Source organism: Sarcophilus harrisii, chromosome 3 (assembly GCF_902635505.1).
Source record: "Sarcophilus harrisii chromosome 3, mSarHar1.11, whole genome shotgun sequence".
NCBI lineage: Eukaryota > Metazoa > Chordata > Mammalia > Dasyuromorphia > Dasyuridae > Sarcophilus > Sarcophilus harrisii.
This window is the reverse complement of record NC_045428.1, coordinates 301755459-301782236: the sequence shown is the minus strand read 5'-3', so window position 1 is coordinate 301782236 and position 26778 is coordinate 301755459. Positions and strand designations below refer to the sequence as shown.

Below are 26778 nucleotides of genomic sequence, written 5' to 3'. Positions count from 1 at the left end.
GACCATCTAGTTTAATCTCTTCATTTTATAAATAAGGAAACTGAGGCCCAAATAGAATGAAAAAACTGCCCTAAGATCACATAGTAAAGTTTTCTGAGTTGGAACTAAGATCCAGGTCTCCTGAACCTTGAACCTAAGTCCAGTGTACCCTTCCACTCATGCCAGACTTCTTCATTCCCTTAATAATTCCTATATTAATTAGAGGTTTTGTTTTCATTTGAGTAATTAAATAGTTCCATGTTTAAAAGCAAAGAACAAAAGAAAGAGAGCCAATTATTAGAAAACAAACTGAGCCTGAGTTTAGGATCTGCTGGAGCATTTTGAAGACTTCTCATATGTCTCCTCCTCATTTTTTTCTGCCTCCTTCTCCAAACACATTTATATTTCAGGTTTGTATTTATAAAAGACTGCATGGCAACTAGACCTGTAGCCCCAAGGCTTAGAAGATGAGAAATGGCTTGCACAAGACTACATTGTTGGGGATCTTGGCACTATGCCTTAGAAGGTTCTTAAGCTGTCCATGATAACCTAACCCCTAGGCAACAGGTATTGATAACCCTGGGAAAGAGTGAAATTGAAAGCTATTGTCATTATCATGCTCTCAGTAGGGATGCATAAGTACAATTATTATAGGACAGAGAGGTGGTCTTTTTCCAAACAAAAAAAAATTTTTCCCTCAACTTGGAGGAAGGCTTGGATTCCTATGAGTGAAAAATAAAACCAGGAGAACAATTCATATCAATACTGTAACCAATAACAACATTGTAAAGACAAACAACTTTGAAAGACTTAAGAATTCTTATCAATGCAATTACAAAACATGATTTCAAAACACCAATAATGAAGAATTCTATTCACTGGCTGACAGAGGGGTGACACGTTGATATGTATAATGAGACATATTTTTGAACATGACCAGTGTGGGAATTTGTCTTGTTTGGTTATATGTATTTCTTATAAGGATTTTATTTTTTCTTTATTCTTTTTCAATGAGAAGTAGAAGAGAAAGAAAAGGGAAACATCTTTGTTAATTGAAAAAAGTTCACTTAGAAATGCTCATCTTTTGTGAGGTTCAAGATTTTGAACTATTATCAGTTATCAGAGAGACAAAGTATTGTAGTAGAAAGATTATGAGATTTGGGATTAAAAAACCTGAGCTTCAGAATATAAAATGAAATTCTTTTTTTGACCTGACTAATGTGGGAATTGGTTTTATTTAACTGTAATTATTTGTCATGGAGGTTTTATTTTTCTTTTATTCTCAATATGGAGCGAGGTGGGATAGAGAGAGGTTGATTTTTGTTGATTGAAAAAAAATATATTTATATATTTTTCAAAAGACCTCAGTTTGAATCCCAGTTCTATTTCCTAGCGGTGTGACTGTGAGCAAGTCCCTTTACTTCTCAAAGCCTCCCTTTCCTCATCTGAAAAATGGAAATAATATACTTCACAGGAGTGCTTTATGAGGATAAAGTGTGATGTGAGTAAAGTACTCATATAAATGTAAGGCATAATTCTTGTTTTAACTCCTGGGGGTGACAACATCTCTATTCAAATGAAGGAATTTCTAATTTTGGAATTTTGTTCCCAATGGCAAACTGTTAGGGAAGGGATTTTTGGAAAGAGGGAGAATTTCACAGTTTCCCTCAAAATCACACTATACTCTATCTGTGCATATAATAACATATTTCCTTACTTCCAGGATCTGTGATTTTTGTGGATGTGGAGATTTTTTTTCATCAATATATATCACCGCTTCTCTAAATTTTAGAACATCATTTTAAAGAGTTACTATAGCTGTGGTCAACCCTATAAATGAATCTCTCTGACCTTCCTGGGCTGGTCCTAAAATGAGAGCTCCACAATCAGAACCATACTCAAACTTTTCCAGCTTGCCAAGATTTGTCATAGCTTGCCTTTGGTTGGTATAGACTTGGAAAATCCTAAATTGCCTCCATGCCCTGAGGAGACCTTGTAGCAGTATTTCAATGGAGACTTAAAATAATGTAATATTGTTTGGTCCAGGCCATTTCATTGATATAAGCAAGCTCCCAGTGAGTGAACTTCCTTCACCAGTATAGAGTGATCATATAATTAGAGTCTATAAAATGAATAGCTAAGTATTTTGCCTAGGATCGCTATTATTTGTCATAGTTAGAATTTGAACACAGGCCTTTATCTATTATACTAAGGAAATCAATAATCAATAATGTGATCAATAAGTCAAAAAATGTTGTTCAATAGTGTCCAACTCTTCATGACCTCTTTTGAAGTTTTCTTGGCAAAGATATTGGAATGGTTTGCTATCTCCTTCTCCAACTCATTTTACAGATGAGGAAACAAGGAGGAAAACAGGATTATGAGATTTGCCCAAGGTCACACAGCCAATAAATGTCTGAATCTGAACTTGAACTCAGCTCTTCCTGACTCCAAGCCTAGAGCCCTCTTCACTTTGCCACCTACCTGCCAAAAAGCTTTTTAAAGAGATATAAATATAATAAAGAGATAATTCCTACTCAAAAAGTGCTTACATTCTAATGGGTAGACAAGGACCTATATAAGCATACAAATAAATATATAGAAAATAAATATTGACAACACTATTTATTGTAAAATAAATAAAATAAAAATCCACTGCAGTTACATACCATTTTTATACACATTACTGTTTATCCTTGACTAAAGGAAAAAGTAAGGGCAGTTAGATGACGCAGTGAATAGAGCACTGGCTCTGGAATTAGGAGATCCTGAGTTCAAAAGCAACCTCAAACATTCAGTAGCTGTGTGACACTGGTCAAGCCATTTAATCCCTATTGCCTCCAGAAAGAAGAGAAAATAGGCTTGTGGCTGACACTTGATAGATCAATCAATCAAGAAGCAATCAATCAAGTGCCTACTTTGTGCTAGGCACTAGGAATACAAAGATAAGAATGACAATTCCTGCTGTCTAGGAGTTTACATACTATCAGAGAAAATAACATGTACACATAAGTATGTACAAAATAAATACAATGTAATGGTTTTTACTTAGAGAGTAGAGGAAAAAACCCTACATAGGAGGTGGCAATTGAGTTAAATTTGGAAGGGAGCTGCATATTCTAAGGAGGGTGTTCCAAGAGTGGGACAGACTGTGCCAAGACATGGATACAAGAGATAGAAGACTGTGTATGGGGAACAGCAAATAGGCCTGTTTTCCTGGAATTCCAGATATGTTTGACTAATCAGGAATGTACAGACTTGTATTTACTAAATGCTTGAATATCTTGTACCTCTGAACACTAAACTAGATTACAGATCACAAAGTATTAGAGACAGAGGAACTAAGTAAGGTAACTTCTAAGGAAAACTTCTAGTTCAATTCCTTTGGTTTACAGATGGAAATTAAATATATACATATATATATATATAAATATGTATAATCTATAAGATAATAATAAGATAATATGTAATATATAAAATAAAACTATATTTAAAAATAGAGCTCCACCAATGTTATCTTTAGTCATCCTTCAACCCCAATTTTCATCCAAAACAGATCAGATGCCTACTATGGATAAGGCATTGGGCGAGGTGCTGATAAAAATACAAACACAAAATTTAGATTCTGCATTTGAGTAGCTTACAATATAGTAAGGGTAGCAGCTATTCATACTAGTATGCTGAACTATTCAGAATGAAGCAAACAGAACCAGGAAAACAATATACACAGAGTGCAACAATTTAAACAGAAATAGCAACACAACCAAAACAAAGGAAAAAACCTGAACCTGAATTATAAAAAATAGCCAAGTCTAATCCTGAAAAAAATACATCTTCCTCTCTTTTTGGTAGAAGTGGGCACTATGGAGATGAAACAGCATATAATCTTAATACTTTATATAAGTTTTGTTGACTTGCTTTTTTGTTACAAAAGATGGCTTGCTAGGGATCAGGGGAAAGAAATATATTTATAAATGAAAGTGATTTTTATAAGTATCCCTAATAATTTAAAAAAAAAAAAAGTATGCTGCTGCTAGTGCCTATTCTTACTCCTCTGAGTATTTGCAACAGAATTAAACTAACTTATAGATTCTTTCCAGTGTCCACAGGCAATAATTATAAGGTCTAATTCTGTTACTGTCTATTCCTCTGAAATATTTTTAGGTTCTTCACCTAAAGAACATTTCTTGTTTCTCATTTTTGACTTTAGGGTATAATCCTGCTCTATGGTGCCTACCTGGCGGGGCTGACGGATCATGTTAGCTCTCCACCAGTGAATCAGTCCTTGACCATCATGGTTGGAGCCAATCTTGTCTTGCTAGTTGCTGGGCTCCTCTTCTTGGTCATTAGATTCTTCCATGATTGGCCCAATCTTGTCTTTGGACTCACAGCTGGAGGCATCTTTGTTTGTACAACAACAATCAACTGCTTCATCTTCATTCCACAAGTGAGTATGCATGAAACTGATGAATTTTAAGAACAAATGGTGGTTATGCTCAATTGTTAGTCTTACTTTTTTTTTGCCTCCTTCCAGGTCGAGCTATTTTCATAATTGGAAATAAAGTGAGTGAAAATCAGTCTGAATGCAAAACCAACCATTGAGTCAGAAAGACTGGATTCTAATCCCATCTCTGACATGTCCTGGTTCTGTGACCCTCAATAGATCACCTCTCAGTGCCCCCAAGAACTTCTTTAAGATTATAATTTGTGAAAGAATTGTTGATCTGTTTTGCTGAAGGAAGTATACTCATCAGGGCATCCCTTATCAGTGAAATCAGAAGTTTAGACCATAGCCATCCCCAAAAGAAGGGTAACTGGTATTCAGTGGTTTATTATTGGTCAGTTGACCTTAGAAGGCCACATATTTTTAAATTTTATTTATTTTCATTTTAATTTATTTACTTAAAAATTAAATACAAAATAGAAAAGACAAAATTAGTATATATACAATAGAACATTAGAAGGGATTAAAAATATGAAGTGATAAATTTCCATTTCAAGAAAATCTATATAATTAATACTACACATTGTGTTCAGAGCTGTATATCTTTTCTTTGTTTCCTTGTAGATTTTCTTTTGTTCTCTTCTGTGCATTTTTTACTTAATTTCTCTTCCCTTCTTTCCCTCTCCCAAGAAGGTGTGATTAAATGTGGATATCTTTATATATATACATACACATTTTTATATACACATACATATATATTCACATATACATATACATATATATACAAAGAATCTATAATCGTACACATATATGCATATATATTTATAGACATTTATGCAAGATTGTACTGTATCTCCAAACCTCAGTTTCTTCATCTATAAAATGAAGAGATTGGATCAGATAACTCTAAGATCCCTTCCAGCTCTGAATTTCTAAGTCTGTGATTACTGCTGGTAAGAAAACAAGGCAAAGTGAATAGAAGGTTGACTTTGGAATCAGGAAAACCTATGTTTCAGAACAGCAGTGCCCCAGGCAACTAAAGCTATACATTGTTGTTGCTCTGTATCTGTGGAAGGAGTTGCTACTGGAACTTGTCCACACTGATTAAGTCACAAGTCCAGAACATGCATTATTAGCCACATCAGCAGAAATCAGGGCCATGAGGGAATGGGACATAAGCCATTTGTTTCAGTTAAAAAAAAAAAAAAAAAAAAAAAGGAAAGTCAAGAAAGGCCTAAGCTGTAGAGAATGAAGCGCTATTGGAAGAGTAGGATTAGGGTGCTGCAGACTGAGGCTGGGACAAATGAGATACTTCCAAATAGGAGAACCACTGTTGAAATTCCCATGATTGCTCTTCACAGTAATTTTCCATGGTCCTTATAAGCTTAGCATCATTGAAAAGGAATACAATTTTTTTCAGTATCAACAAAATAATCTACCAAATCTCAATTTGTAGTTTGCTGATTTCCAAAGCATAGAAATTCACACCAAAATTTTCACAACTCCTAGATATATGTATCCCCCAAAGGCTTAACAAGGGGTATAGAATATTTGATAACTATATTAGTTTATTTAAATTAATGGGTATCTTAATTTTATTTCTTATGTGTATATGTATAGAAAGTCCTATGATTTATTTCCTTTCATATTGAATAGGAAGTACCATAAGGTTTATTGAAAGTCAAGAGTTATAGAGCCCCCAGGGCTGGGCTTGGAGGATCTCTAAAATCTCTTTTGGCTCTAACTCAGTGAAAGCTATTTTTCCTTGTATTAGCCAGTAATTAGGTAATTACTAGTAACTAGGCATTAGTTAAGAATTAAAGTGTTCATTAAGACTACCCTGATAAGGTCAGAATTGTAGAATTGTAGGAATATTTGCATTTCAAAAGGGAAGTGTATCAGAAAGAGGATCTGTAAATTGTTAATGGAAAACCTCTTTAATCCACTTTCATCCACTCTGCTACTGAGAGCCCAAGACAGGATTTACCTAGATACTCTGGTCATCCCTGCCCCCTTTTTAAGGAAATGAATAATTGTTGTCATCAAACCTGCATAATCAGAACTGGAAATTAGATCTTTTCATTCTTAAAACAATCAAACATTTATATGCCAACTATTATGTGAGGTGATGAGGATGGGGATACAAGGACAAAAATTAAAAATAGTCCTTGTCCTCAAAAAGCTCATATTCTATCGAAAGTCTTGTGCTTATCTAAAATATAGTATGGAGATATATTCAGATGAACATACATGTCTTGATTTCTTGAGGTAGAAAGGAACAGGAGCTATTGTTGGGAGTGAGAATTGAGAAAACTAGAGATCTTAGCTTTTCTTCTATCTTTTACCCTCTGGCCATCTTTCTTCTTTCCACCATTCTTCCTAGGTTTTTTTTTTTTTTTTTTTTTTTTTTTTTAATATTTCTCTTTTTCTATCCTCTAACCATTATACTACACATTTTAGTTTTTGTTTTATATCTTCCATAAAGTTTTCTGTTTCTCCTCAACATTTAAAGGTTATGAATTGTACATTCCATATTTATCTTAAAAAACTAAAGTTTTTTCATGGTTTGACTTTTGCTTATGTGTGACTGACTCATAATGGTACCATGCTGACTTTTGATTGAGTAGAATCTTCTCTTGTGGATAATGAATTATGGCTACTGAGGAAGAGGTAGATGTCACCAAATGTGAGCTTTGAAATAATTGTTCTAGGCAAATGGGAAGACTTTCACAAAATTTCCTAGACAGGAAGACTATGCATGGGATCAGAAAAACGATTTGTTGTTATTGTTGTTATTGTTTTGTTATCCTACCTGGAATTGTGTGGTAGAGTAGAAAAACTACTGATTCTAGCTCCCAAGGACCAGGGTTCAATTCTTACCTCTAATGCTTTGCAGAAGCAAACCTCCTTATTCCCCAGTTTGCTCATCTGCAAAATGAGGGGGTTGGATTAGATGGCCTCTGAGGCTTTTTCTAGCTCTCAAGCTTTGAGCTTGTCACCGAAGGTGGGTGTGATTGAGTAATATTGGAGGAATCTGTTAGTAAAGGGCCATGAGTTTTGAGAACTGATCCAGAGAACCTTCAGTAAAACCAGAAGGGTCGGATAAAACCAAATGATACTGCTGAAAAGACACACATGCCAAAAAAAAAAAAAAAATGTATTTTATAATTGAATGGCTGCTGGCAAGTTTTTAAGGAGTGTAAAGATAGCTATTGTCAATCACCAAGGTAATCGCTACCAAGTCAGTCTTTGTTTCAGGGAGCCCTCCAAGGTCCCTGTTTTAGTACCTGGGGCTAATGCACCAGCATGACATACTAGCAGATATGTCTGTCGTCTTAGGCCAATTTGGGATGTAAGAGCAGACCAAATGAGGCTGCTCTTGGGTGGCCAGAATAGTAGTCCTTCACCTGAAGTCTATGAACTTTTAAAACATATTTATATAACTATATTTCAATATAATTAGTTTCCTTCACAGTCCTATAGATTTTACTTGATATTTAAAAACATTATTCTGAAAAGGTTTCACCAGAATATTAAAGGGAACCAGAGCACAAATGAAGCTAAGAGTCCTTAAGCTATCTTTTCATACCATGCCTTTGTATCCCTGTACCTCAGTCTTCTAGGTAAGTTCTAAGAACATTCAAGGACAGGGGGTCATGGGCAGGCCAAGGTGACTGAAAAAAAAAAGTGGCTCCTCAGTGTCCATGGACTCACTTGACATTTCTTTCAGTGGGCATCCACCAGGTGGCAACAGTGCCTCTCAAGTCCCAGCCTAGGTATGTGACTTAATGCAGATCTCCATATCCAATACCAATCTAGTCTCTTTTATAATTCCTACCTTCCAATAAAGTTCAGCTCAAAATGCTTCCTTTTCTTATGCCCCAACTGCCAGTATCTGTATCCTACAAAAAAAAAAAAAAATTGTATTTACCATATATATTTACCCACTTATATATATGTGCCTTTTGTTTTCTTTTATAGAACATCAGCTCCTTAAAGACAGAACTGGATTCATTTTACTTTATATCCCAGCATCTAGAAAAATGTTGAACATTTAAAAATGCTTAATAAATGCTTGCCCATTTATTGATAATGCTATTTGTACCTTCCATTTCTTCAGATTATTGTTCCAGTTTTTCTTTTCTGGGGATATTTTTCTTGTGTAGTCAAACAACATAAAGATAAATGACTGATGTTTGTTGACTTCTGTGAATTAGCCAATCAGTTGACAGACAATTATTAAGCACCTGCTACATGCAAGATAATGTACTAAGGAATATAAAGAAAGGTAAAAATATAGTGCCTGAGCCTTACCTAAATTCATCAAGCAAAGAATGTTTTCAGAAAGACTAAGCATACTATTGTTGCTTAATAAAATGTGAATTAAAGAGGGGAATTGTATATAAATAGGAATCATTTCACAGTGGAAATATTCTGCTATTTAGAATATACTTTCAATTCTGAAGCAACTCTATGCATTGTTAATGGCATAATATATCAATTCTGATTTGGTGAGTGACTAATGAGAGGGATCATCAGTTTAAAGTAAAAAGGAACTCCAGTGCTCATCTAATCCAATCCCCTCATTTTACAAATGAGGAAATTGATCCCCAGGGATGATAAATGACTCATCCAACATCATAAGATAAGGTTTTTTGTCTTTTGCCTTCTCTCCCTAAGGACTAGTATCTTCTGTCTTTTTAGTGAGAAACAAGCATAACAGATGTTCTTCGCATATATCCTTCCTTTAATAATTTAAAGGATCTATGATATCATTGGTATGGGTAATCCATCTACTGACCCAGATTGCAACCCCTTCATGCTTTAGTACGCAGGAGTTGTCAGTTGTTGTCACCTAGTAACCAACCATTTTTAGTGATGAGCCTCTCCAAATTTAGCTGCCCTGGGCCTAGGATAGCAGACACATATCTCATTGCCAAATTCTTACTTGAAACTCTTCCAGCTTAGTAGGAACTGCTAGAGTTTATATTCTGCTGACATACTCTTCAAGAACTCCAGGTCATTTCCGTACCATGAAAAGTAACTGAATTAGGACTACATATCCTTGGACTTTAAAAAAAGTTGATATCTTTGCTTTGGTAGAACATCTGGAATGATACAAAGGTTTGCACAGCCTCTTCACAAATTATTTTATTATATTATTTTGTATTTTCAGTAGATTACATAACTCTAAAAGAATTCACAAAGATGACATTAAAATTTTTGAAGAAAAAAAAAAAAACTAGATGTTTTCAAGTCTTAGCCTTTCAGTGAATACAAAGGGAAGAAAATACTTTTGGACTTATACCTAGTTATAGTGATTTTAGTTGCCAGGAGGAAAAGACATATTGGCTTTCCCTTTAAACTAATATGTCCTCTGGTTGTCCTACTGAAAATAAACAGAATAATGTGGGCTTGTGAGCCATGGTTTTGAATGGATGCTGACACACCAAATGCCTCAAAACTAGAATGGTTTTCTGGAAGCCCATGTGCTGTTTCTTTTATTGTATTTGTGTTTGTATAAGAGAGAAAATGTGTGTGTGTGTATTCATATACACACACATGCACTATTTTCTGAGTGTGTAATTTAATAAATAGTCTGTGCGTTGTTTTTTTTTTTTTTTTTTTTTACTCGACAGCTGAAGCAGTGGAAGCCATTTGATGAAGAAAACCAAACAGTCGGCCATATGGCAAAATACTTCAGCAGCCCCAGCAAAAGCTTCCATATCCCGTATAGTGAGGAACAGATCTACCATCTAATAGGGGAAAAGAACTCCATGAAAAAACTCCTAACTGAGGTAAGCTATATCCACTGGGCAGCTCAGTCAGAACAATAGTCAATCCTTTTCTCTCTGATTTACCAATGGCTATACCAGTGGCTTAATTAGCCTCACCTTTTCCTTGATTGCCCTAAGAAATTAACACATACAGTAATGACAAGATTAACCACTGACATCACTCATAATGCTAGCCTTGGATCCAGGTGGGATCTAAGAAGGGTAGAGAAAACTAAACAGGGTCTTCTGCTGTCATGTTAGAACAGAATGAGGGAGGAGGCCAAGCAACCCACAAGCATCTTTTCCCTTTTGGCCAGACATTGGCAATGCTCCAATTAAGCCTGGATATCTATTTAAGAGTCCAAGTGTTACTTTTCCCAGGCTGTGTCAGCATTACATAACATAGTGAGGTCAGCATCAGGTATATTAGAAAGGAGCAGGGACTGGTGTTAGGGGGCTCACTGTGACTTTTTACATTAGCTGAATTAAACACAAAAGCTTGGGGTTTTTTTAAATTAATTTTTATTACAATATTTTGTATTTCCAATAGATGGTACAAACAAACACATTTTTTGAGTCTGTGCTATTTGTAATAGGAGGCTTTGGCTTTTCCAATAGCAGTTTGATTAGATATTTTTTGTTTCATTTTTGTTTTTCAGTAGTTAAATTCATAAAATAATATAATCATTAAAGGATTCTCCTTCTCTTCTCCTAAAAACTTCTCCCCATTTAAGTATGCTCACTTGCCTGCCTAGGTGTCTACTTGGAAGCTTTTGGGGTAGGAATAGAGACAGCTTCCAGCTATTTATGACTCCTCATTGAGGGGCTTGCAATAGGACATGACAAAGAATTCTGTAATTAGCTGCTGAGTCAGAGAAACTGATGACTGGGTAGACATACTAAAGGGATTATCCTGCCCCTTGGCCTTTTTCCTTTCTGACTGTGTTCTCAGCTCTGCCTCTCCAAGAGTTACTATGAAACGGGGGTTCCTCCTTGCCTCATCTTATGTGGACCCTATCACCATAACCCACATGGAACCAGGGATTCAGTAAGGCATGCTATCATGGGACTCCTAGCTGCTTTTGCCTTTTCTATATTGGCTCTTCCCTAATCTTTGGCAAATGAGTATCCCAGTATGGACTAGTCCATGAATTGAGCTTTCTGAATTTGAAAGGTACTCTGTTTCAACTCAGCAGGAATAATCATAGGTAAGGGAAAACTGGCCCCTCCCAAGTTTCCACATAGTCTGTAGGAATGGAAAATAAGCATATTCCCTGGGAAGAGAGAAATACAGAGGGGAGCTTTTATTATACTAATATCATATTACTATTGTTGTTGTATTATTAAAGCCATGATTAACTCTGTGAATTTTCTTGTCAGAAACCCTAGAGGAGTTTGCTATTTCCTTCTCCAGTTCATTTGACAACTGAGGAAACTGAGGCATTCGGGGTTAAGCGACTTGCTTAGGATCACATAGCTAGTGTTTGAGGCCAGATTTGAATTCAGCAAGATCTCCACTCCAGGCAGTATCTCCTGGCTACCTAGATGCTCTAATATCATGGAATCATAGATTTAGATCTGGAAGGAACTTTGGAGGCTATCTAAATCTAATATCACTCTTAATGCCAGTCTAGTCCAGGCAGCAGCCACAAACAGAAACGGAAATAAACATGGTCCTTTGTTTTCATATTAGGACACTGTAGTGAGCATCAATTTTCCCTTTCTGAGAGCTTGACATGGTTATGATTTAGAAAATATAGATTTCAAACCTAAAAGAGAGGGAAGACAAAGAAATACTCCATAGATCTCCTTCCCTCTTCTCCCATATTGTTCTGTGCTCAAATCAGCACCATTTCTGTCAGAAAAATCTGCTCTTTTCCAGCTCTTCAGTATTCAGAATTTTATTCCAAAACCAGATGTCATTCAGCCTGGCAAAGACAAAAAGATGGTCTTTAATACTAAGTGAAGAGGCTTCAAATAGGATCTTTAAACAGAAGAAGGAGAAGGAAGAGAAGATATGAGATGTGGAAGGAAAATAAAAGAGGGGAAAATAGCTAGATGTTTTTCATTCTTAGTCAGCAAATGTCAGAGACAGCAGAACAGATCTAGTCTTTAACCTCTGTGGTAATTGTGACATCCTCTGTGTGTGTGTGTGTGTGTGTGTGTGTGTGTGTGTGTGTTTCAGTCGTGGTATATCATCTTTCTCACAAGGTGAATGAATCTTTTCTGCCCAAAGAGATGTCATTAGTTTAGGTGGGGGGAGGGGAACCACAGATAAGTACAAAGGAGGCTGCCGTAAGCCTTTTGTCTGCAGTGAGGTTTGCCCGCCTCGGTGGGGTGTGCCTCCCAACCACAGCCTGGGACCTTGGGGACTTGCCAGAACCCTGGAAGACAAGCCATGGGCTCAGATTAGGGAAATCAGCAGGCCTTTCCAAGGGATAGCTTTTAGTCCCAGGCTAATTCTTGGGCCTATAATGGATTTCAACATTCCTGATTTATAAACCCATTGGATAAAAATAATTGCGTCTCTCTCTCTCTCTCTCTCTCTCTCTCTCTCTCTCTCTCTCTCTCTCTGTGTGTGTGTGTGTTTCTATCTTTCTCTGGCTCTCTCTCCACCTCTCTTTCTATGTCTTTCTATCTTTCTCTGTCTCGCTGTGTCTCTCTCTGTCTGTCTCTCTCACTCTGTCTCTCTCTCTCTCTACTTCTCCCTTTCCTCCCCCCCCCCCCCCCCCCTCCTCTCCCTGTCCTCAATGAATATTCACACTAGCTTTACTGTTTCCTGATTCATGTAATCTAGGGCAAGGTTGATCTTGAATGCTTTGCGGGCTTCAGCTCTCTCCAGTGCAGCTGGGTGATCTTAAGCAAGTCACGTAAATTCTGAGTCCTAGTTTTTTAATCTACAAAAAAGAGGTAATAAATAGCTTCAGTGCTATTGGGCATGTTGACAGACACAAATGAAGCAACATTTCAGCAATTTTAAGGCATTTATAGGATTGTAGATTGAGGACTTCAGTTCTAATCTCTTCACTTTAAAAACAGGGAAAGCGAGGGACCAAGAGATTACATGACTTGCTGGACCACACAGCTAGGAAGTGTGTGTGAGGCCATATTTGAACTAAGAAAAATGAATCTTCCTGAATGCAGGCCCAGTGCTCTATTCACAGTCACCTAGTTGCCCTCCCTTTCACATGATTGTGTTATTATTGTTGCTGTCACATCTTCTTCCCATTCCTAGCTTTCCCGGTCCACCTTGGCTCCACTACCCCAGCACAGGGCTACATGCATAGAAGAAATCGGGGGTTCTTGGGTTTGCTCCCTGAATTTGTATATTTTCTGATGAAGAGAATGCTTCTGAGGCAGGAGTTACTCGTGCAGTAACCAGTAGAGGAAGCTCATTCATTCTTTGATTTTTCTTTATTTTTTTGCTTTCTGGCACTGCCTAAACAGAAGGGGATTTCCTCTTTTCCTGGTTGACTTTACATTATGAGACAGGCCTGTGGAGATTTTCCTTCCAATTATAGGGATGTGCAGAAAGCAGAGATGAATAAGGCTCAGCCAAAGACAGCTGCCTAAAGTAGGTCAGATTTTGGTCTCAAAACAGCAGCGCCTGACCTTATGCCTTTAATTAGTATATAGTCATGGTGATAGCACAGCCCCATTTTTTTTACTTAGTGACAGAAATCTATTGTTTAGTTTGACATTATTAAATCAGCCATCAATCACCTTGGGGTTCTTGGGTTAAGGGAAGATCATTTTTACCCTTCTCCATGTTTATCCTATTGTCCTGTGTTCCTAGAGGTTTGAGAGGGGGGTTAGGAGGAAAATTTTTAAAAGGAACCAACAATCCAGCTATTCATTAGCCCTGTAAGCTGATTGTCAACCCCAGACTTTCTTTCTGACATAGCTGAAATTTCCTCTTGAAAGCCGTGTTATTAAATTAATTATTTGTATTGTTAATTATATGATTATATTATATATAAAAATTATATTATATATAATTAAATTAAAGTTAGCATCATAAATTTAGAAGTTATAGGGTCCTTAGAAACCAGTGAGTCCAATTCCCTGATTTTATAAGAAAGGAAATTGAAGCATGATGAGATTGAGTAGTAGTAGTTAGCATATGTAGGAGCAACTAGATGGCACAGAGTACTGAGTCTGGAGTTAAGAAGACTCATCTTCCTGAATTCAAATCTGATGTCACCCTTCCTAGTATCACCCTGTTTACCTCAGTTTCCTCAGCTGTCATATGAGCCAGAGAAGGAAATGGAAAACCACTCTGCTATCTTTGCCAGAAAACCCCAAATGGAGTCATGAAGAGTTGGACACAACTGAATAAAAGAAGCAAGCTTTTGAGCTTTATGATTTACAAATGTCTTTACAAATGTTATCTAGTTTGAGCCCAGTATTATAAATGAGAAAAACAGACTGAGAAAGTTTCAATGACTTGGCCCATAGCTAAAAAATATCTAGGGGCAGCTAGGTGGCACAGTGGATAGAGCATTAGTCCTGAAGTCAGGAAGTTCAAATCTGACCTCAGACACTTAACACTTCCTGGCTGCGTGACTCTGGGCAAGTCACTTAACCTCAATTGCCTCAGCAATAACAGCAACAAAAACAAAATCTAAGATAGAATATGAACTCTGCCAAGGCTAGTAGTGCCCTATCCCCTAGGCCATGCTGCCTTGCCTCCAGTGTCTGTTTTCCATTCAAGAAAGCGAGGGTTTTGGTAGAGAAGGTGAGGTTCCCTTTTGCTACAACTTTTCCTTAGAGATTCAAGTAGAAAAAAGACTGATACTATATAGAACAGTTGCCTTGAGTTAAATGCATCCCATTACTCACCCATAATGCCCTTAACTGAGCCTGAGTCATCCTCACTCACCTGACAACACCCAAGATTTTATTGTCTGGGGAGTGAAAGGAGGAAATGTGGGCCTTCTGTAGGTAGGCACTCCTTCAGTCTGATACACCACCAGCTCACTAGTGACCTGGACCTTTCCTGTATTATTTCCTTTTGATAAGAAAACTGAATAAACAGAGCAGGATTATCCAGATCCCTAACAGTCAAGACAAGAAGAAAAATAAAAAATCCACCTTCATGCTTATAAATAAAAAACACTGTCTTAGGAGATGAGGGAAGAGCAGATCTGAGGTCCTCTTCAGTGGAGTTGGAGTGTCCTCTTACAATGAGAAGCTCAGCCAGATGTGCTTCAGCTAGAAACAGGAATTTCTTCTCCACCCCCACCAACCTCATCCCACCACCTCCCGACTCCAATACTATGGTCAAAGTTGGCTACTGTTTGACTGTTCTAATCTGTCACTAATGCCTTAAAAAAAAAAAACAAAAAAGAAACCTCATTTCCCTAAACTCAATTCATGCATACTGGGCATGGGCCAAAGGCAAGTTCTCCTCTTAGTTTATCCTTTCATATCCAGGCTATTCACAAAAGGGAACCTTAGAAACCATCTAACTCAAAGAAAGAGGTGCAGAGAAACTGAATCACTTCCCAGGCTCTCACAGGTGATAAAAGGCAGAACCAGGATTTGAATATCCAGTTCTTCTCTTTTTAAAAAATAGGGGATTGACAAGCTACAGCTGGCAGCCAAATCCCATTGGCTGTCTGTTTTTGTTTAGTCCATTATAAGAGTGGTTTGTATATTTTAAAATATTATACAATTTTACTTTAAAATGTAAAAAAATTTCTTAACCCAAACCTTACAAAAAAAGTCCACTGGCCATAATTGGATGACCCCTCAGATCCTTGGCACATGGTACTAGTGTTTGTGCCATATATAAATATAAATATGAAAATAAATTGCCAGACCCAAAGCCCAGTGTTCATGATCATAATAGTGCCTTCAGGAATAGGAAAGGTCAGTCTTCTCCCTACTGATCTACAAAACCTTTTCAGCTATTCCTGTATCTTTTTAAAAAGTTTTCTTCCTTCCTTTCTTCTTTCCTTCTTTATTTCATTTCCCTTCCTTCCTTCCATCCTTCTTTCTTTCCTTTTCTCGTTCTTTCTTCCTCCCCCCCCCCCCCCCCCCCTTCTTTCTTTCTTCCTTTCTTTCAGTCATCAGGGGTAAGTAACTTGTCCAGAGTCATACAGCTAGGAAATGTCTGAGGTTTATTTTGAATCTCAGATCCTTCTGACACTAGGGTGCTCTATCCACATATCACTTCCCTGCCTCTGTTACGATGAGCAGTTATTAAGTACCTCTTACATACTAGGCACTAGGAGAAACAAAGACAAAAGTGAAATAATCCTTGCCTTTGAGGAGCTTTCAATCTAGAGAAGGAGACAACACATCTGTATAATGCCATGTACAAAACAGATGCAACATAATTGCCAAGAGCACTCCAGGGGCCAACAGTTTTATCCTTTTGTGATGTGCTTTGTCTCACACAACTTACAATTAAACGTGGTAGAAGATAGCCCCAGTCTTGAGTTAGAAAGACCAGAGATCAACTGATTTTCACTAGGACAGTTCACTTTTCACTTGGACATTTACTAGCTATGTGACCCTGGGAAAGATATTTGATAATGTTCAACTTTAATTTTTTAATCAATAAGAGCACTGACTTCACAGGATTCTTGTGAGGATCCAGTCAAATAACATTTTGTAAACCTTAGGTATATAAAAATTAAAAATTATTGTTCAGTGATCATCTCCAAGAACCTCCTTGGCTAGTAGCCAAGTAGTTCCCAACCCCAACCTTGTTCCTCATTTACTAGGTCACTATGATTTTTCTTTTCTTTTTCTTTTCAATGGAATGGAGGAGGGAAGAAAACACATTTCTATTAATTAAAAAAAAATTTTAAGAGGTGAAAAAATTTGCACAAAAAACATTCTAAAGTGAATTAGTGGCAGGAACTGAATTAGAACCTATGTTTTCTGATATCATCACAGAGATCTAGCCAGGCTCAGCCTGTCTTCCAAGAGTATGCACTCCTTTCTCTTGCTCAAGTTATATCTGTTTGGATCAGAGGTTATGAAAGCACCATCCCAGCTCAGGTTTCCTTCTTTCCACACATATCATCTCTCTTGTATTTCTAGACTGTTCAAAGGGACAGACCTTTTGCTCCTCCCTTTATCTATTTCCATAAGGATGTTCCTCAAATTCTTTATTCTGAGAAAGTGTGACTCACCCAGCCTGTCCTGGCAGGCATTACAGAAATTGCCTGGTAATAGGAGGGTTACACCATTCTTCTCTAGGTCCTGCCCATCCCCATCTGGTATTTGATACATTGGAATAGACGTAGGTAACCCAGAAGAGTAGATCCAAAGAATGTTGGTTGAAAAACACCTTAAGGATCATAGGATTAAGAGCTAGATTCTCTCATTTTAGTCATTAAAAAGATTCATTTCATAAGGGAAGAAACTGAGGCTCAGAAAAGGGAAATAGAAAATTGATTCCTACCTGGCATAGAAAAAAAAAAAAAAGAGTCATATTGCTTTTAGCCAGAATAAAAATCATTTAAAAATTTAAAGGATCTGATCTTAAGTAATTTCATAAAAAGATTATTCATGTAACCAAAAAACTCTATCAAGAGTTTTAATTTAAGATATTTAAAACTCAAAAGTAACAAGAATAGGTTTCTTTAAAGTATAAATATTTTAGTAGATGAGACCATAAATTCATATAAACTTTTAAAAATTCAATTCAATAAGCATTTATTAAGTACTTACAATGTTATAGGTGCCATACTTGTAGTTATTAGATATATATAGAGAAAAAAATGAAGTCATCCCAGTCCTCAGATAGCTTTTATTCCATGCCACTAATTCACAGGATGAACCTCTTTGTGTGCAGCATTTTCCTCCTTTTATTTATCATGAGAGAAGAGGGGAATAATATAAACTAAGATAAATACATACAAAGTAATTTCTGGGGGAGAGAGAGACTTAAAACTAAAGGAATCAAGAAAGGCTTGTTGTAAGATGTGGCTTTTGAACCTTGAAGGGATTCTAAGAGGTAGAGGTGAAAAGAGAATACATACTTAAGATGGAGGAAAGAGATAGAAGGGTGATTACACCAACGTTTCCAGAGTTTCAATGATGAACCTCTTGACCAGGATGTAGAGAAGCATTCTATTTTTTTTTTTTTTTTGAACATGGTCAATGTGGGAATTTATTTTACATGTATATTTGTTACAAGAGTTTTATTTTTCCAGTTGTAGAGGGGTAAATGGTGAAAAGGAGAGAAAATTGATTTTTGTTCATTGGGGGAAAAAAAAAATTTAAAAATTTAAAAAGAAATGGAAGGTCCTAAGTGGGGCCCATTAAGTGGGACAATTTTGCCAGAATGAAGGAAGTCTATAGTTTAGCTAAAAATAGGCTATGAACTGTTCTATGGGGAATTATTTTTTGCAGTTCCCAGGAGTTTCCCTATAGATTACTTAGAAAGACTTAAAAAATATCTATATGATCTGACCTGGTGGAACTTAGTGCTCAGTTAAAAAAAAAAATCCACTCTGGAGTCAGTATACAACGAGAGGGACAGAGACAAAGACAGAGAGAGAAAGAGAGAGACAGAGAGACAAAGAGACAGAGAATGAGACAGAGACACAGAAACACACAGAGATAGAGACACAGAGAGACAAAGAGTGAAACAGGAAAAGAGAAAAACAGAAACAGAGATAAGGAGAGTAACAGAGACAGAGAGACAGAGAGTCAAAGAGTGATAAAGAGAGAAAAAAAAAAAAACCTTCCCACTTTACTGATGTTTTAACTTTGGTTTTTACAGAAAAATGCTGTGATTGAAAGCCTCCAGGAGCAAGTGAACAATGCCAAGGAGAAACTGATGAGACTAATGTCAGGCGACTGCACCAATGATCACCCTAGTCAAACTGTCACTCCTGTTCTTGTTCAGGCAAAGAATAGCCCTAGTGAAGCCTCTATCCATGGAGGTGTAGCAGCTGAAGGTCTTTTCAACAGTCTCTCAGATTCTGGTGGGGAGCCCTGCCCTGTCTTCCCAAACACACAATGCAGTCCAATCCTCTTTACTAGTTTACAGAGCCTTAAGGATTATGTAAAAGACCAAGACTCTTCCCCACAACACCCTACAACAGAACAGATTTCTGACTCAGAAGACGTATCTAATCATTTAAACTTAGAAAATACCCAGAAGCAGCAGGCTTCCCAGACTGGCATTCTAAAAGCAGAAGATCAGGGGTTGACATCCCCAAGCCAGAATATTATACCAGATCCCAAAGCCAGTATTCCTCAGAGACAAAATCAGTTCAGAAATTCAGAAATGGAGCAGCCACCAAAGATTAATTATGTAAGCAGTGAGATGCTTCAAGAGGTCTTACAAGAACTGAGCTTGGGCAAAGTAACTTACCCCTCTTGTTCTCCCAGTGGTCCCCAATGCTTTAGTTCCAGGGTGCACCAAGAAGATAGTGTTGCCCACAGTCTCCAAAAGAGGTCTTTCTCTAATGACATGGAAATTAGCCCATATATGGTGAGAAGGAGACGGGCAGCTCAGCGAGCCTCCATGCATTTCCCAGGGTCCATGCCTTCACAATCATGGTGCCTGATGAACAAGACAGTTTCCAAGACACAGAGTGGACTAACGGTTCAGAGGGAGAACATGTTCAACCAGGAGCTCCAGGCTGGGAATCCTGAAGGACAAAAGTCCTTTTCATGGAAATCTTCCCTGCTTGCTCCAGCCCATGGTAGCCAGAATCCTCAAGCTGAAAACTGGCAGAGCCAATGTGAAGATCATAGAACCAGAGTAAGAGTAAGAGATGGATTTCCAAACCAGTCTTCCTGCTCTAGTCATGTAGAAAATCAAGTTGCCCCTATCCATTCCAGTAACCCACCAAATCTCCTCCGGCTAGAGCGACTGCAGTTGAGTGGTACGGGCTGGCCAGCCCTGCCTTCCCTGTGTGATTATGAGGATTCCGAGTCCAGCAGCTCTGACGAACCATTCTGTCGCTGCCATCGGCCTTATTGTGACATTTGCTTCCAGAGTTCCAGTGACTCTGGTGACAGCAGCACTTCTGAAAATGATCCTGAACCAGCACAGGGCACAGCCCACTGGGCCAAACTGTATGCCAGGTCCCACCCCATTGTGAATTTCAGAGAGGACTTGAAACCCACATTGGTATAAAAGCAGTGGAATCAGTCTATTTAGAAGGGTATGATGATGCCCTCAGAGATCTGCAGGAGAAGCTTTTGACGCTATGGGAATGGATCTAAGTTCATTCAGCAAGTAACTGTTCTGTTCATGACCAACACACTGTGTGATCTTGGTCATGTCATTTTTTCTCTTTGTGATTCAGTCTCTCCACATATAAATTAGAATGCTGTTACCTGCCTTGTCACTACCTCATAGGGATGACAGTCCCCAATGGGTTGTCTGCAAACCATTAAGCTGCTGATAGACATATTTTAGTTCTGCCTAATAAAGAAAAACTTCTTAACAAATAAAGTTATACTAGGGAAGAATGTAAAGCCAGGAGGCAAAGGCAAAGAGTTCCTCATTCTAAGAGCTTTGTAAACAGAAGTTGAATCTCCACTTGTTGGAGATGATATATATATATATATAGTTTTCTTCTGAGGTATGTATCAAATCACATGAGATCCCTTCCTGCTCTGGGACTCTATGGCTCTATAAGGTGCTTTGAGATCTTTGGGTAAAAGATATGTATGAGTACAGAGTTTGTGTTGAAACTATATTGGTTGCACTGAATTCTTTGGTGCTTAATGAATACTTATTGAATGAATGGATGAATGGATGCATAAAAATCTATGGAGTCAATTCAGTGCCTATGGCACCTGAAGTTGATACTTTGGTCAGAATGGATTCTGTTTTGAGATACACTTATTCTCAAGCAATCTTTTCGATCCCAATCATTACCCTCTCTGAAAAAGGCATTGATTTTAGTGCAGGGCTAATAGAAATCATGTTGGTGCTACTGAAGATTGTATTGGCTGTCACTCATATTCTTGCCTCTCTGGCTAGAATAAGTTTAGGCTTGTGCTCTTAGCATACTGTAGAAATATGGGAGGTGGGATGCCGATTAGCCTGAAGAAGAAAAGACATGGAAATTCTAATCATTGTCTTCAAGTATTTGAATGGCTATCATTGCAAGAAGGATTAGACTTGTTCCACCCGGTCCCAGAGGAGGAACTAGGAACAATGGATGGGAAATGAAGAGAATCCGACTTAGATTCAGTGGAAGAAAAAAATGTACTGATAATTAGGGTTGTCCCCAAAATCAAATGGGCTGCCTTGGGAGGTGACAGGTTCTTCTCCATTCTTGAAAGTCTTTCACTGGAGGCTGTTTTACCACTTGTTTGGTATGTCAGAGAAGGCACTCCTGTTCTGGTTTAAACCAGATAGATTCCAATTCTGACTCTTTGAAATTATAAGGCAAAATTTGTCTTTGGTTTCTTTCTATCCTTTCAGCTGTTTTCCTTATTACTCCATGTAGTAACTTCATAATATCCTCTGGTTTCCCCAGCCCTTCATCGAAACACATGCTAAATAAATTTAAACAACACCTTGCTTATTCAATCCAACTCCACTCTGTATTCATTTCTTTGGAACTCCTGATTTCCCAATGTCAGTATCACTTATGATAGACATTGATATTAACTCTTTTAGAGTGAACTGGGTATTTCATGCATGGCATGGAAGATATTTCTAGGCAGGGAACCTCTATACCACCCTAAGGGAGTTTTTCCTTCAGCTATATATAAGGCCAGTTACTGAATATTTCCTATCCTGAACAGGTAACAGGAAGGAAAAGAGAAAAGGGGAAAGGAGTGGCAAGAAGAGGAAAAGAAAGGAATATGTGTGAGAGAGAGTCTTTGCATAGCTCTTCATCCACAACAAGAGGAAAGGGAAGGGGACAAAAAGCTTTGATTCAGAGAGAAGAAAAGAAAATCTGAGTAGCTTGGGCTGGGCTAAGAGGTGGGGTGGGGGAAAGATGGGAAAATCATAGTAGAACATTTTTCTTCTTCTGTATACCAGGGCAACAAAGAATGTGACTATCTCCTTTTGGGGTGGGGCAAGGGGGAAAATCCCTTCATAGGATCAAAGGATCATGGAATTAGAGTTATGAGATACCTTAGAGACTTATCTAGTTTCACCCTCTCATTTTACAGAGCAACTGGTTATCTCTATAGATGGAGTTTTTAACTTGGATTTAGGAAGAGTTTAAATCTTGCCTCAGATACTTACCAACTGGAGAAGTCATTTTATCTTTCTCTATCTATAAAATAAGAATAATAACAATCCCTATATTGCAGAGTTGTGAGGCTCAAAGATTAAAAAGCTGATCTCAAACCATAAAGTATTATATAAACACTAGCTATCATTACTACTAAATGGGGAGTGTATCATTACTGGATGGGGAAACTGAAGTCTGAATTGGTTAAATGGCTTGTTCAAAATCATATAGTTTGTATTTGTGGTAAGAGTTGAACCTTGATCTTCCTAATTCCAAATCCAACACTCTATTCACAATACCAGTCTTTGTCTTCTGATTCCTTGCCTTCACCTGGGTTTATGTAGCCACATTATGGGAAGCTAGCTGAGCCACAGAGAGAGACTCTACTTGCTAGTTTCCCTGATCTAATAGTCTTATTTGCAGACCTAGTTGGTCACTGAATGTGTATGTTTCTATGTGTGTGTATGCATGTGTATGCATTTGAGTGTAAATATGTAAAAAGGGGTTTCTGCCACTTTGGCTCTGTGCAGTGTGGGAATGTGGTTTTTGACAACTAGTAGGGAATATATGAAGAACATCATGACACTGTGTAAAAAGCACAGGATTCTATTAGAGCCAGAGGACCTGAGTTCAGATCTCAGCTCTGCTACCTACTACTATCTGGATTCCGGTTCCTCTTCTGTAAAATAACAAGGGGGCAAATTAAATGGTCTACAAGTCCCTACTTACTCCAGTAAGTATCACATGATCTTATATTTAGACTCTCATTTTCTTCCTAAAAATTCTTGAAGACTAATGTTCTGAATCAGTGATCCAAGGACAACTTTCCTGAGCTATAATGTCACTGTTATTTATTTTTCTTTAAATCATTGACTGACTTTATAAGTTATTATGTGTGGGTTTGTAGTTCCTAACCATTTTGTTCTTATATTATTTGAGCTGTAGTTTAATAAAAAGAGAAACCATTTTTCAAGGCTGGTTTCATTTCAAATCCTAACCTCAGGCCAAGGAGATATTGGGATGCCACAAGAAGTGGTCAGGGTTATTCACTCTGGGTTTTCCCAATCCCTAATCTACCCAATGTTAACATGCCTATTTTTTTGCTCAATAGTCTCCCTGAGAGGCCCCTAAGTCCCTCAGGCATTATAACCCAGAATGATTTCCATTGAAATCCTTCTTATTCTTCATGGCCCATTTTGGGGTCATGACCTTCTCCACGAAATATTTCCCATTCTTGCTGACCAAAAGTGATTCCTCTCTCCACAAATTCCTCCTCCCTTCTTATTGAATTTTTCCTATATACTGGTCCCACTCTTAACTGATTTTATAGCCCCAGGTGAATATGCTTTTAGTTCCTACTGATCTATAAACCCCTTGAATACGGAACTGGATAATTTTTTTTTTAATCTTTCCATCTCATCTAGTGTCTATTATGATACTTTCCACATATCAAGCAGTTGATAAATATTTGTTGGACTAATCCAAATTGAGAATCTGATCTCACAATCTTATGTATTTATGAAATGCTTACTATATGTAAATCACTATGTTAGGCAGTAAGAAGTGGAGTCCAAATATTATAAAATTATAGGAACATAGTTGTAGAGCTAGACATTAGTCTAAGGCCAGGGGTCCTCAAACTTTTTAAATAGGGGGCCAGTTCACTGTCCCTCAGACTGTTAGAGGGACGTTCTATAGTAAAAACAAAACTTTGTTTTATGGGCCTTTAAATAAAGAAACTTCATAGCCCTGAGTGAGGGGGATAATAGTCCTCAGCTGCCGCATTTGGCCCATGGCTGTAGTTTGAGGACCCCTGGGCCCCTTCTAACCCTTTCGTTTTTACTGATGAAGAAATTGAGGACCAGAGAAATTAACCAATTTGTCTAACATAAAACTAAGTCATAGATTCTGCTCTTAAAGAATTGACAATTTAGAGTTGGGGAGAGGAAGTGACACATACTCAAATAAATATAAGGCAAAATAGATCATAAGAGCCTGCCTTGGGGGTCACTGTATCTGGGCACTAGAATCTAGTGCTCAGCATATTATTCAAGAAAGATTTTTATTAGAATATCCATCAAATATCTTTTCTTCTATGTAATCAGATTAAAAAAACTATTAAACATTACAATTTACCTCCCCTTTAAGGCTATCTCTCCCAGTCAGTTGTTGACTCCCTAGCCATTGCCACTTACTTACTTAACAATTTACCACCATTCAGTGAGAAAGCTCTTGATCATTTCTCATTTGCTGCCTATTAGTGCCAGTCTTAAAGGAATGATTTCATGGTAGGTCCTATGTATCTGGTTGTTTAAGGCTTCTATAGTAATGCAGAAACCCAGTGGCACAGCCCATCTCAACTTAGTGAAATATGTAAGAGAGGTACAGAACAAGGCAAATTATGACTTAATTTTCCAGGATATTTTTGAGTCATGCTTGGGCAAGTCATGAAACCAAACATGATTCTGACCTCAACCATCTTGGTCCATTTGAAAGGAGAATCCCATTGCAAGCTGTGAAGCATAACTTGATATTGATATTACTTCCTGCTCCTTGATGCTGGAAATCTGTATCTTCTAATATCCAAACACTCAAATTCAGCCTAAGCAAACCAAATCATTCTGTGCTTGGCTATGTAGTAGGCACTGTCCAAGTTCCTGGGGAGGCAAAGAAAAGAAACAATGGCCCTTCCCCTTCAAGAAGCTTACAGTCTAATGAAGAGAAATAACATGTATATGTATATATGCACATGTATGCATATAGAGGAAAGAGAGAGGGGAAGATAAGAAAGGGAGGGAGAGAGGAGAGAGGGAGACAAAGGAGAAAAGAAGAAAAGGGGACATAGGGAGGGGAGATGGATGGAGGATGGAAAAGGAGATAGAGGAGCGAGAAAGTTGAAGGGGACTAGAGAAAGAGAGGGAGAGGGAGAGCAAGAGAAAGGGAAAGAAAAGGAGGGAAAAGGAAAAAAGAAGAAAGCAGGGAGGAGTGAAAGGAGAGGGAAAGGGAGAGATATAAAATGTGAGTGTACATATATAAGTGTGTGTATATATATATATATATATATATATATATATATATATTTGTATGTATATATATAAAATAGTTTACAGGGTAGTGTAGTACATTGAATTTTGCCTCAGACACTTAGTAATGTGTCACTTAAATTCTCTGGGTCTCAGTTTCCTCCTCTATAAAATGATAGGGTTGAGTTCGATGATTTCAATGGATAAATTTATAATCTTATGACAGTTCATTATTAGGGTCAGAGATAAAGCAGAAATGCCCATGGCATATTGTGTAATATGCTATTTTAAGTTTTGACAGACTCTCCAAATGTAGGCCAATATTTCCCAACCCTCTTCAGTCTTTGAAACACCTTTAGATGTCTTAATAGTTTCAGGCACGTCACGGACTCTAGGGAGGGGCAGTTGGATCTATCATCACAGAGTTGCTTCTTCCGAAGGGCCCAGTGAGTCTTTCAGAAAGGACCAATGAGACTGCTAACAAAAATAATCATTCTCTTCCACAGGGAACCCCTGTGGCACAGTGGAAAGAGCACAGGATTTGGAGACATTACTGGAGTTTGAATACTCACTGTGATACTTACTACAAACTTCTCTGAACTTTACATTCTTATTTGTAAAAAGGAATAACTTGGGACCAGATGATCTCTAAGGTCCCCTCAAGTTCTAACTTTTGATCTTCTGATCCACACAAGCTCAGTGAGAGACAGTGTGATGTAATGGTAAGAAGGCAGCATTTAGGTCATGGGTTCTAGTCTCAGACAAAAACTATGTGAACTTGGACAAGTCTCTCAAAGCCTTATCTTCCTTATCTGTAAACTGGGGATAGTAGTAATACATTGCTTATTTTACAGGGTTATTGTGAAAAAAAAAAATACTGTATACATGTGAGCTTATTAAGTACTACTATAGAGGAAAAGTGAGGAATGGGTATCACTGACTACACAAACCTCCACCTCCACCATCATCACCACTACCAATGCTATAAACTAGTACTCTCAAGCCAAAAGGTCAGAAAAATAACTAATTACTTATTGTCAAGAGACAGCATGAAATACAGCCTTGGGTTCATGTTACCCTTCAAACACTGGCTGTGTGGTCATTGGCCAATCATATGAGCCTAAATTTCTGCATCTATAAAATGGAGATAAAAATAGCTTTATCATTTACCTCATTTACCTGTGTGGCAAGAGTCACACAGTTGGATATAATGATCAGGTTTTGTTCCTGCTTTTTTTAAAAAGAAACCTCAGGGCAGCTAGGTGGTGCAGTGGATAGAGCACCAACCCTGAAGTCAGGACTCCCTGAGTTCAAATCTGACCTCAGACACTTGGCACTGTATTTGGAATCAGAAAAATCTTGAGTTCAAATCT

The 26778-nt window shown here is 37.6% G+C and overlaps 1 protein-coding gene across 2 annotated transcripts in view; it reads left to right on the top strand.

Moving 5' to 3' along the window:
* GPR156 (G protein-coupled receptor 156) overlaps positions 1-23340 on the top strand; it is a 73833-nt gene extending 50493 nt beyond the window's left edge. For both annotated transcript variants that reach the window (XM_031959708.1, XM_031959707.1), the window contains 3 exons: positions 4190-4426; positions 10063-10221; positions 18947-23340. In XM_031959708.1, the coding sequence (XP_031815568.1) occupies positions 4190-4426; positions 10063-10221; positions 18947-20314 (1764 nt within the window). In that variant the 3' untranslated portion in view covers positions 20315-23340. The remainder of the gene's footprint in view (positions 1-4189; positions 4427-10062; positions 10222-18946) is intronic.
* The last annotated feature ends 3438 nt before the right edge of the window (positions 23341-26778 follow it).